This window comes from Tasmannia lanceolata, unplaced genomic scaffold, assembly GCF_043159265.1.
Source record: "Tasmannia lanceolata isolate RefF3 unplaced genomic scaffold, GAP_Taslan_0.1 ptg000044l, whole genome shotgun sequence".
Lineage (NCBI taxonomy): Eukaryota > Viridiplantae > Streptophyta > Magnoliopsida > Canellales > Winteraceae > Tasmannia > Tasmannia lanceolata.
The window spans coordinates 18,165,253-18,177,614 of record NW_027518721.1 but is presented as its reverse complement, the minus strand read 5'-3'; the positions used below and the strand labels follow the sequence as shown (position 1 = coordinate 18,177,614).

The following is a 12,362-nucleotide window of genomic DNA, read 5'->3' as shown; positions in this document are numbered from 1 at the left end:
TTGGATAGGCGGCAACAATTGCTGTAATTGAGGGGATCGTCTTGGTCCTCTTGTTTTCAGTAAAATTATCTTTACCATTCAAAAATAATAATAAAAATAAAACACCAATTGCTGAAAGCTAACAACTAATGAAACTGCTAGGAAGTTGCTCTTTATCCTCTCCATAACCAGGGCAATTGCCGCTTCTTTTTTATATCGTTTCACCTCCACTGCCATTACCCTGAAATCAGCCTTTCACTTCTTTGTGAAGGGCTTAAGACTAATCTCCCAAAAATCAGGCCCTCTTAATTTCAGCCCTCAAACGTAATTTTGAGTACAACAATAGGTTCTGCACTCACACTCTTAGGCCATGTTCGTTTAAGATTATGACAAATGATTGTGAGTGCCAAACGTAATTTATTGTCCAATAATCAGTTTGACACTCACAATAGGTTGTCTTAATCTTAAATAAATGGGGCCTTACATTTGAGTCCAATAATCGGTTTGGCACTCTGACACAGGGGCGGATAGTGACAACCGAAGTCTTCAGAGTAAACGGGAAAGGGAAAGAAAAGCGTTCTAACAATCTCGACTGCTGATCTTCGTGATCTGGCGATAAGCACTTGCATCACACCCACAATCGGGTGCCATAAATCTTAAATGAACAGGGCCTAAATTTGTGAATTACTGGTAATCATGTTAATAACAAGGAGTTCCCAACTATATAATCCACAACAGTTCAATCCGGCCATACAGATAGTCTGCGTTTGCCGAAAATTTAAGATAATTATATCCCAAATTTTACTCCCTCTCAGGTGATTTAAGTTTGAGGTTTTAGTGTAGAATCATTTGAGATATGCTTGAATTGATTAACCAAGCATACAAGATCAGATGCAAGACGAATAATGATGCAAATAAAGGTCGAAGGGGAGAGAAAGCCTTCTTCAATCAGTTCCAATAACCAATCTTCTTTGGCTACAGTGGGCTATTCTTATATAGTTATATACTAACCCCCCTAAGCCACGTTAGGCCGTTGTGACCCACTTTTTAATTAACCAAACATAACATAGTTACATGAAAGGTTCAAATCAGCTAATAATATAAATAAATTTTCTACCATATTTTTGAGAATGCATATTCTACCATATTTTGTTGGTTCTTATAGTTCAAATTCCTGAATCAATATTACACCCCCAAGCTCACAAAACCTTCCTCCACCTCTCATGGTGTTTCTTTCCACTCTAGTTAGGACGTTCCTAAGATATTCATCCTTCTTCATACGAGCTAGAACAGACGTCGATATGGGGATGGCCCCAGACAAATCTGAAATGGGCAACAGACAATTGGCAAGGAGTGCATTCCCAGTAGAAAAAACTGAATAAAATTCGTATTCGTAAGATTCTGGCGAAGGTGTGTTGTTGAGTAATCCGAGATCAATCTCAAACAGATCTTCATCGTCTTCTTCCATGGCGTGTGGTTGTTTCTCCTCCCCTCGAGGGCCGTTTTCTATGGGGCTGGGGGGAATGGGAATGGCCATGGGAATATTTGATGCTTTGATTTTTAACAGGAATGAAAGATTCGGGAATTCCTTCTCCTCCTTTTATAGTAGCTGCTAAGAGGGGAAGGTGGTAAGTATAACGCCCTCCAACAAACATATAAATCTTCAACTGTCTAAGACTTTTATTAGGAAAGAAGGGGTCTTCTTCCGACATTGTATACTTCTGGCTGTTCCCATGTTAGGTGAGATGTGCTGACGTTCCTCTGTCTCAAAATCTATTGGGGACCCACTAATTGTATCACATCCAACGGCCTGAAGATCATCTGGACTGTATCTAAAAGAGCCTAGAGAGATCAGGATGGTCGATGCACTCGGTCATCTAAGCTTGGCCCACACATGGTCGTCGATCCTTTTTTATGCTTTTAAGACCATTATGTGGGAGACCATGGGTGTTCTGTAGGGACTGTAGGAACATAACAAAGTCCCTTCTTTTTTCTTGTTTTTTTGATTGGTTAACGAAGTCCCTTTCTTTTTATATAATTCATAGAATTCGTTGCTTAATAACTATCCTCCTTTCTGTACTTTGAAAAATGGCTTCCTTTCTATATAACCCTTGCTTAGTAGGACTTTCTTTGGAATTATACAGAAAGCATTAGTTATAATTCCTAGGTTCAGGTTTAACAGGTTGCCATAGTAAAGGAGTTCCTTATAAAATTCTCTTTCCTATTCTGTTTCTTGGAAAGTTCAAACATGAATACGTGAGAAATAGGTGAATGTTGAGCATCTAAGCAACCTATCAGAAGACTAATGCAGTGTTTTTCTAGGGTCCACCTCTTTCTACTGTTACATGCAAAATTTGACGTAGGGCTATGGAATGTGATGTGGTCCGGAGGTAGTAAAAGCAGGTCAACATACAAGCAGGAAGCTAAAACAACCCAACCAAACTTTCATGAATTTCTATCTAATGCTTAGGGGAAAGTTGATCCAAACTCAAGAGCCGCTTTCACTGACTAAAAAAACAAAGAGTTTTAATATGGGGTCCCGAGCAACTACACCGAGAAAAATGCAGTGGGGCCCACATTAGTGGATGATCAAAACCATTCATTTGTTGGTCCATGACCGGAAAATAATCTCCATAACCCTATTGGTAGAGTTCAGTTCAAAGAGAGTACAGGGTTATGGGCTCCACCATCACCATAGCTCCCACATGGTTGTCCAGGAAGAGCAAAGGAAACAATAATGGTTGATCGCCATGGACCCCACCTAGATTAAATGATTCTAAGCAGTTGATCAGCCATATCAGTAGCCAAGCCTGGCTTACCGACACCATTAATACTGTTCACTGCAGTTTTGGAGCCATATCCAATTCATATGGGGTAGCCCACAAGATTAAAACACTTGTTACACTGCAAAACATCACCCAAATCTAATGTAGGAAACCTCTCCATTTTTTTAAGAAATCCGCCTCAATCTCTTCCTCCCTACTCTTGAAAGGAGATCCCACACACTAAGCTTTATACCATTTCCCCTTTCACTACAATCAGCATAACACATCTGGGTAGGACGTTCTTATAATCTTCCCACAAGGGCCTTGGCACGCACCTTTTTTTCCATATATCCACATGTGCATCCATGGCTCTGTTCACTTCTTTTCCCTGGTGCTGTTTTTCCTGGAAAACAGCCTTTTTTTTTCCCTGACAAGACCTTGAGAAGACAGAATTTCTGTGTTCACTTCTTTTCCAGGGAAAAATATTATCAGATGTGGAATTTCTTATTTAAAAGCTGAAAATGACGTGGAAATTGACTTTTTCCCTGTTACTCGAGATTTGGTTTCCGATTAAATATATCGGAAAGAGGCTTTCCAAGGAAAACGAAACATTTTCCTTGACAGTTTCCCTGTATTCCTTTTTCTTCTACCACGTCACCTGGAAAGTAAAGGAAAATCCTTTCCTTTCCTTTCCGGGGAAAAGAAGTGAACAGAGCCATAGGGATTAGTCCCGACCTAAAATGGGGTGGGGATACCCTATGTCATCAATAATAATAATAATAATAATCGGAATACAGATTGGAAAAGCTCCTTTAATGTTCATTAGTTTCCATTTTAATTGACCTATAGTCCTAATTCACTCAGGTTCACATTTTGTTTTCATTGTTTTCAGTAACTCAGTAGCTTTCCACACTTGACCATTGGAAAAAAATTTCCCCACATCCAAAAAATGCCCTTCAATTCCACATTCACTAACCCAACTCTCAATTAACCATAGTTAATTTTGTGGGTCCATGACTACTAAGAAGGACCTCTTTGCCTCACGAGCTGGCGATGGAACCTGCCAAGGAACATATGAGCCCTGCTTTTCCACCTCCCAGAGCTTTTGCCTTTCTGATTCCCTACTGGGAATTACAATTTTTTCTCTGGGAACTTCTCAGATTTAAGTAAAGAAAGGGGAGCACAAATCCAGAGATCCATGATTTTCATCACCATTTATGAAATCTACGAATTCTACCCAAGGGAGATGATGGCTTCAAGCCCAACTGATGGAATACAGGGATGTATCATCAACTCCTATGGTAACTCTACCTCATCTGCCACAGGTCGGATATCATATTTGCGACATCTTTTGAAAATCTTCCTTGACCCTCTCAAATCTCTCTAGTCATTCTTCGCCTTCTGACTTCTCCTTGATCTGTTGGCCTCAAAGCATTGAGCACCATCTTGGGAACAAGTTGCAATTGCTATGCAATCTATCCATACATGCAATTAATCTATTTGAACAATCATGCAAATATGACATGGAGTCTCAACAGATGGAACATCTGACTTTCACATCCCAGCAAACAGATATACTGCAGTGTAGTCAATCACCAATCTGATTTGAGGCTATTTTTCTTCCACTGGCCCCATACACTTTTTAAAACTGCGACCCCATGGTGTCCATCTAAAACAGTTTTCTCAGATGTGAAAGTGTGGTACTGTACATATTTAAGATGGTCATAATATTCAAACCTGAAGGAAGGAGGCCCGGACACCATGACCATCAGCTTCATCATGGGCTGCAACATCAACCCAACTGGAAAGCCTTCAGCGAGCTTTCTTGAAACCAAGGTTTAAAATTCTGGTTTCGGGAGTGATTTCAGTCCTCACTGAAACCGAAATTTTCAGCCGAAATCCGGAAAAATTTAGGGTGAAATCCATGAAATCAAATAAAACAATATTTTATTCTTAAGAAAATTTCGGACGAAATCCCCGAAATTTCAATAATTTTGGCTGAAATTTCGGGAAAGTATTATTTAACAATAAAAAATCTTCTTTTCGCGTGGAATCCCTTAAATTTCGGCTGAAATTCGGGGGAAACGAAATTTCGGTCAAAATTTTATACCGTTTCGGGTAAACCCGATTTCGGTTTCGTTCTCAACTGAAACCAGAATCCGAAATTTCGGATTTCGGTCGAAATTTAAAACCTTGCTTGAAACCCTGCCAAACCTGGAAGAACACTACTGGGGTTATTAACTCGTTGTCCTCATCAGCCGCTTCAAGAATGACCATGAACCACATGCTAATATGTGTTTTTGTGCATCTTGCAGCAAACTCATTACTTTTTTTAATGGCGTAATCATATTATTAAAGAGGGTAAAGGGAGACCGAGAACTCTTTATCCCCCTCCATCGGTACATAATCGGCCCTGTTTAGAGTCTTTAGACACGATTTAATGTTGACACTTAGCTCCGCGTTCAGTGAGTCCCGAGAAGGCCAAGATTCATTGACCTCAATCGCCTCTCCACTCGTGTCCTCAAAAGTTACTTCCTTCCGATTCTCTCCTTCCACTGACCCTTCATTCAGATCTTGTTTTTGTTTTGCTTTAACGAAAGGCAATTCAAAGACAGGGATAAATACCTCTTACAGAGACTTTTTACCGGTACGTTCCTCCAACTCTTTTTCTTTCCCTTTTGCCTCCTCTTGCAGCTTCCTCCATTGGAGCTTGAGGTATTCCTGTGCCACTTCATCCCTGTTGAAGAAATCCTACCGCTTCATTCTCTTACTGCTTTGCACGGACCCTTTGAAAGGTCTCTTTCCACCCATGCCCAGAAAAACTCCCCCCTGAAAACCTTTTGCTTCGATGATCCATAAACTGCCCATCATCCGACGATGAGGAATCGTCACATTGATCGAAGTTTTCTAATATTGTGATCAACTTAGAAACAAACTTTTTCCTGCTTTTTCCTTTAAGAAGCCTCTTCACCGACTTCTTTTTATACAGATATGAACCGACTTTCTGACCAATGGTGCCAGCGATGTGTTGTCAGCCTCGGTCCTATATCCTTTATGTGTATAAGGGAAGTTTTTCATAAAGGGACCCTTCGTATACCGCCTTACATCACTCTTTAATGCAGGAACGTGCCAGCCATGTTTCCCAGCTAAAGGTTGTTTATCGAAGAGTCTTCCAACACTCTTGTAATTAGCTTTCTCAACATCAAGGAAACTTACATTCTTCACTCTTTTCGGTAGAGACAGAGGATTGATATCGATCTTTTTAGAGCTTACTTTATCTCCTGGCGCCTTATTATCCAATCCCGATTGGCCACGTGTCGGTGCATTTAATTCAGGGTACTCGATCTCATCTAGCTGGCCTACATCTATTCCAGCCTTTTTAGGCCTTAACATGCCAGCCAATGAGCACTCCGCTCGACTGGAACCTAATTCAAATTTGAATTTTGGATCGTTCAATGGTCCGATGTCCGCCTTCTGACTGATCAGTGGGACTCATTTTCCTTTCCTCCACTCGTCAAAGCCATTCTTCACCGCCGGCAACAATTTCCCATATACGAGATGTTCTTCGATTTCTACTGTGGGCTCATCACCCAGGTGGTCATAATCCATTTGATCAGATTTTGCCTCCGACCCCCCCTTAGTGTAAGAGATTTTGGCAACATTGCCAGTACTCATCTTCTCTGTAAAGCCATTAACATCTTCCTCATGCATGACGGCAACACCTATTAAGAAACTTTTGCTCTCAATCTTCATTCTAATAAATGAGGTAAGGCCTTTCCAGTTCGGAGTAAGGAGCTTAGCCGAGGCAAAAGCCAAGCAATGATCGTGATACCCAGACAGTTTAACTTGAAGAACCACCCCAAATACCTTACCTAACGCTTCAATTGACGATAATGTCCATGCGTGGAGTGGAATATCATAAAATCTTATCCAAACCACCTTTACCCCAGAATGCAAAGCCGTGTTCCATGGATGCAGGGAATCAAGATGCTTTACCCATAGCCTCTCATCCGTGATGCAAAACTCCACTTGCTTGCTTCTCCGATTCGAATCTGAATAGAACTTCCATGGAATTAATTACCAATGGTTTCTGAAGATGAGGCATTTCCCACAAATTTGTGGCCCACTCCCAAACTTCCTCCATCGTCCAGTCTCTAACTTTCAATCTACCCACTTAACACATTTTGAGGAATTTCTTACGCCCCTCTATCTCTTTTCTAGAGATGTTTATTTCCGGGATTCTTCCGTAGCTTCCAGATTCTAGGAAGTTTTCCTCCGTATGTCAGTTCTGACATACGAAGCCACTCCAGGATCTTTTGGGGGAGCTATACCTTCCTCTCTATTAATCAAACACTTTCTACAATAGACTCATCTCCCGGAATTAGAATTCCCACACTTTGGGCATTCCCAATCTCCTTCAAATGCCTTTGTAAATCTGTTGTTTGATTTAAAAACATCAGCCCTTCTCCCATCTCTCTTCCCATTCGGCAAAACCTTCGATCAAACGCTGGTCTCTATCCTTCGCTACCCGATCCATACTCGTGGATGCTTCTCAGTGAGGATCTAGGAGACTTACTGAGGCTTTTCCCGTTATAAATTAAGATGAGATTTTTTCTGCAACAGTCTCTACGGATCTCCAAAGCTTGCAGGGCATCATAAACAGAGTAACCTCCTTCTATGAGGTCAAGATAAACCTCTTTCAAGCTATCCATGGAGGCTCGCATCATTCTTTGATGAGATATTTGAGATATTTGACCGAGTGGGAGGTTCGAGTGTCACCTTCCAGCACGTTAGGAGGTCAGCTCAGTGTTTTAAAATGTGGATGTGACGCGGAACACGGCCAAGAAGATTCCTTGTCGACTCAGTGTGGACACGGCCAAGAACGCACTGTAAGGCAAAACACGGAATGCGGATGTGGTGCAACGCAGAACACGGCCAAGGTAAAAGGGAGTCAACTCGGGCGAGTTCCAAGTCGAGTCAACGAGTTTTTAAACACTGGGTCAACTAACGGTGCCACTGATATGTTAGCCACATCAGTGGTTTCGAAGAAAGGTTGGGAGATTTATGATTTCCTTCCTCCTTGACGCCTCTTCTTCCATTTCTCCCCTTTGGGAGAGCAGCTTGTATCTCTATTGTGATTTTGCTCTTTGTTTTTCCCCATCTCATTGTATCGACCATCTCAGTCCTTTCCGCTTTGGTCTTAATAAAATTTCGACCATTCAAAAAAAAATACTAATCATTGCTCCATGTGCGTTCGGGCAGGAGAAATTGGGGATCATATGTTTCTCCACTGCAACGGTTGCCAAAGAGATCTAGCACCGGGTTTTTAGGAGATTTGTCTTGCAACGGAGGTCTTCTCGGCTCAATTGGCAGAACTCCTTGACTGTTGGCCCTTTGACCAATGGAGTAGAGGAGAATTATGTGGAGATTAGTGATGTTGGCCAGGATATGGGTGATTTGGAAAAAAAGAAATGAAAGAGTCTTTAGAGGTCTGGTCAAAAGCTCGCATTATTTGTTTATGAAAGTAATTTCACTCTCCATTAATAGGGTGAAAATTCTCCCTCGATTTAGGTCCATTTCAAGTACCGATTAATGGAGGAACTAGCGAGAGATATGCACTAGTGGGGATAAGGAGGCAGCCTCTCCCCCAAGGGTTCTTCCTGAACAAAGGCTCTTGAAGTTCAATCTTGATGGATTGAGTTTAGGCAATGCGGGGATAGACAAGGTTGAAGGATTTCTCACGGCTGATCAAGTGAGGACCAGATGGGCTATCTCTGGCCCCATGTGGATCACGTATTCCAATGAAGCAGAATTGAGAGCATTCATGTAAGGAGATTAGAATCTCAAAGGAAAGGGATCTAAGCAAGTTGATCATTGAGGGAGATTCGCTTAATGTAATTAGATGGATGGATGGTAACCACCACCACTCTTGGAGATTTAATGATCTGATTGATGAGATTTACGAGCGAGAGGCTGATTTCCATGTTTGATTTTAGCGTGTGAAGAGATCAGAAAATAGTGATGCAGATAGACTCGCTCAGGCAGGTGTTGGCAGGTATTTGATTTCATGCCACCTTGATAGTCTTAGTATCTTTTTTGTTTCTTTTCGTGTTGCTTCAACCATCTCAGTCGCAGGTTTCTCCTTTTTATTCTCTTCTAATAAAACTCTCTTTACCATTCAAAAAAAAATGAAAAGAAAACAATGCCAATAACAACACATACCAAATATAAGCATATAAAAGTTTTCCGTACAACCTATTCCAGTTCATGTGATGTATTTGGTATTCTCAATATAATAAACAAACGCTAATAAATTCATAACCAACAATTCCTCTCTTTCTTTTTGCTATGGAGAATAACTGTGCACATTTACCGTTCATCGCTACCTATCATTGTATTTCACTAATTGTGGTTAAATTAACAAAACAACATCAATGTTTGAGAAAGGAGACACATGAATTAACAGAGGAAACCTTGAAGGCAATATGCAGCCAATCCGTGGAAAGCTCTCATTTAAGTCAGTAAAAAAAAACTTTCAAATAAAAAGAGAAGAAAACAAACAATCATCAAAGTATCAAGAAAACCTAATAATGAACCAGTCTCATTCACATATGGCTAACCTTTACAAAGAAAAAAAAAACTAGAATAACAAGTGAAGAACCTTGAACAAAAACAGAGTTCCACCTACAAGAAATTCCACTCCTATATAGAATTAAACCCCTAACTCTTACCCTCCAATCCCATCAAAATATCACGAGCAACGAAAACAACATATAGATCAACCAACAAGCATAACCTATCAACCCACGATGCTCATCACCACAAGACGCCAATTCAACCAAAAGCCGCGCACAAACCCTACTCGCCCAAATCACAAAAACCACCCCCATCACAAAAACAACCAATCCGCCTTGCGGAACAAACAACGAAACCGCCGAGAAAATCACAATAGGCAACATACAATAACCCACAAGACTCAAACACCTATACAAATCCAAATTCCCATTTTTCCCAGCCAACATATTAAAAACAACATATAAGAAAAGTGAAGAAACTGTTACCCAACCCAAGATAATGCCAAAATGAAGCTTCCCAGCTAGTAATTGAAAGAGACCGAATGCCATTAAAAAGATGAATGGACCAAATAAATCCGCGTCTTCATGAAGATTAGGGTTAGGGTTTAGTCTGAAAGGGTTTAAGATTGAGGTGGTTTTTGACCAAATCTGGGACGTGTTTATGCCTAGTTCTTCGAGGAGAGGGAGTTCATCCTCGAAGTCGATCCCGGTGCCGGAGATATTGCCGGAGTATACCGGAGAAGAGAAAGAGGTGGATTGAGGGATTGATCCGATGTCGAAGGACATGAAAGGGAGATTAGGGTTTGGGTGAAAGGGGATTGATGGTGGCCGGTGGTGGGGACCGGTGGCCGGATTCTTGCCGGACGGGAAAACCACCGGTGGTGCGTTGAATGACATTGATTAAAGGGGGAAGGAAAAAATTCAGGAGGTGGGGATTTTTAGGGTTTGAGATTGGGAATTAGGGTTTGAGATCTTGATGAGGAAGGGAAAAACTTGATAAGAGTCAGAGATTGATTTTTCCAGCAACGCGTTTATTGTAAGCACTCTCACCAAGAGAACGTAGTTTCATGTTTTCGGCAAACGGACGGGCCGGGCTTGACCCGGCCCGTACGGGGCCGTGTCAAACGGGCCGGGTTGACCCGCGGGTCACCCGTTTTTTTAAGTAAATTTTTGCTTTTTTATAGTTTTTATAGGTATTTGCTAGCCACCTTCTTTAAAGACTACTTCTCGCCGTAGCCTCCACCTATCATCAGTGCTTCAAATTTCCATATTCTGCAACACCAGCGAATGTCCTTCCACCAGAACAAGGGGCCTTGCCATAATTGATCGGATTGGGGATTGAAGCTGTATGAGGGAAATGAATCCACTGGTGGGGAGGCGACTAACAACTGAGAATTTCAATATGGGGTGCTTCCCCGAAATAAATAAAAGCAACCCCGTCCTTCTGCCTCTGTCCCCTTCTATCGCTCTCGTTCCGGCGTAAGCGGAGTTCTTTGGCCAGTGACAAGAGACCATCATCCCTCCCTTAGCCGGGCGGGCAGGTGTGAACCCCAGATTCCTTCATGCAGAGCGGGAGCATTTCAGATTCTTCCGAATTCCCATCCTTTGCAACATATGTGAAAACTGCAGGAAATACTTTTATGGAAAGGTAGCTAGCAATAATAAAGTACTGAAAAAGCTAGCAATAATAATCATAATATATTATATTTTGGGCAATGATAAATCGACTCCCCATGTGTCTTTCTCTCTCCTCAATCTACTCCCCAAATGGATAAATCGACTCCAATGTGTCTATCTCTGTCCTCTTTCTCTCTCTAAGCCAGAGGAGAGTGAAAGACACATGGGGCGATTTAACAATTTGGGGAGTCGATTTATCACTCCCCATAAATTTTTTTAGGAAAATTACGGAAAAGTGCTATAAAGTAGAAATATTGAGGAAAAAGTAGCAAAAACGGTTGCTTTATATGACAATTACATAAAAAACTACAAAGTGGAGGTCTGGAAATATGACAATTACCTAAAAACTACTTTTTTCTTTCACATCTAGGGGCACCCACGAGTCCACCCGGACGGGTGGACCTGCCCAGTTTTGACTGGCCAGGTTAACCTGCGGGTCATAGAAACGGGTCACAAATCGTTGACCCGGAAATTATTGGCAAGCCAGGTCGACCCGCGGGTCCGGGTCAATTCTTGCCAGGTCTAGGCGTGATATATTGCATTGGTGAAAGTTCGGTAATAATGGGAATTATCCGGGCAATCTCGACCGTTTACGCTCCAGTGAACCCACAAGAGATGCTAATAACCTATAAGTCGTTCTGACCAATAAGCGCGTCAATAGAAAATTAATCTCATAAGGGTGCGAATATCAAAAGAAGGGTACGGGAGAAACAAGTTTCTTAGAGGGGAAGTAATGGGAAATACGCTTTGTTTTTTACTTTTTTATTTTTTGAATTCGAAGGGTAAAAACGTCTTTTGAAGTCGAATTACTTCCCCTTAGGTATGACAAGTGGCTGAACATCATTGGTTGGATGATGTCACAAGTGAATAGCTCATGGAAAGGAGATGAATTTTGATGAGTTACTTCGTTTGGATTACTAGAGTTAAGAATCAGAGTCGGAATCCTATTCTGATTCCTCTAGAAGTGGAATACAAAAATATTTAAATAAAAAACTTAATTCAATAAAAAAATCATTTAGACTAGGGTGGAATCAGAATACCACCTCTTAGGTCCTAAAATAGATACTGGCATTTTCCACCCGTTGTCAATTCTGTCCCTTTCGTTGTGTTCAATTTGTTAACCGAGCACTGGAATCAAGCAGAACCAGAATAAGATACCAATTCGGATTCAACATTACATTCTATTCATGTTCTGATTCTCTTGTTAAAGGGAATGACAAGTCCAAATCTTGTGTTTGGTAAAGCATGCTAAGTTAGGTCCTTGGTGGCCCGTTCTCTGTATTTCTCTTTTTCTTTTAATATATCTGGTGGGGGTCTTGCCCAACCCCAGCTTAATCATCAAAAAAAAAAATCTTGGTTTATAGGC

At 41.2% G+C, this 12,362-nt stretch overlaps 1 protein-coding gene across 1 annotated transcript; it reads right to left on the bottom strand.

Annotated features, from left to right (window-relative positions):
• Window positions 1–9,230: 9,230 nt before the first annotated feature.
• On the bottom strand, window positions 9,231–10,955 carry LOC143863596 (uncharacterized). Its single transcript, XM_077374312.1, has one exon. The coding sequence runs from the start codon at window positions 10,214–10,216 to the stop codon at window positions 9,488–9,490; it is 729 nt and encodes a 242-aa protein (XP_077230427.1). The 5' UTR covers window positions 10,217–10,955; the 3' UTR covers window positions 9,231–9,487.
• Window positions 10,956–12,362: the final 1,407 nt, after the last annotated feature.

Excerpts from the sequence above, each read along its gene's own strand:
- LOC143863596 (XM_077374312.1), bottom strand. The coding sequence starts at position 10,216 with ATGTCATTCAACGCACCACCGGTGGTTTTCCCGTCCGGCAAGAATCCG.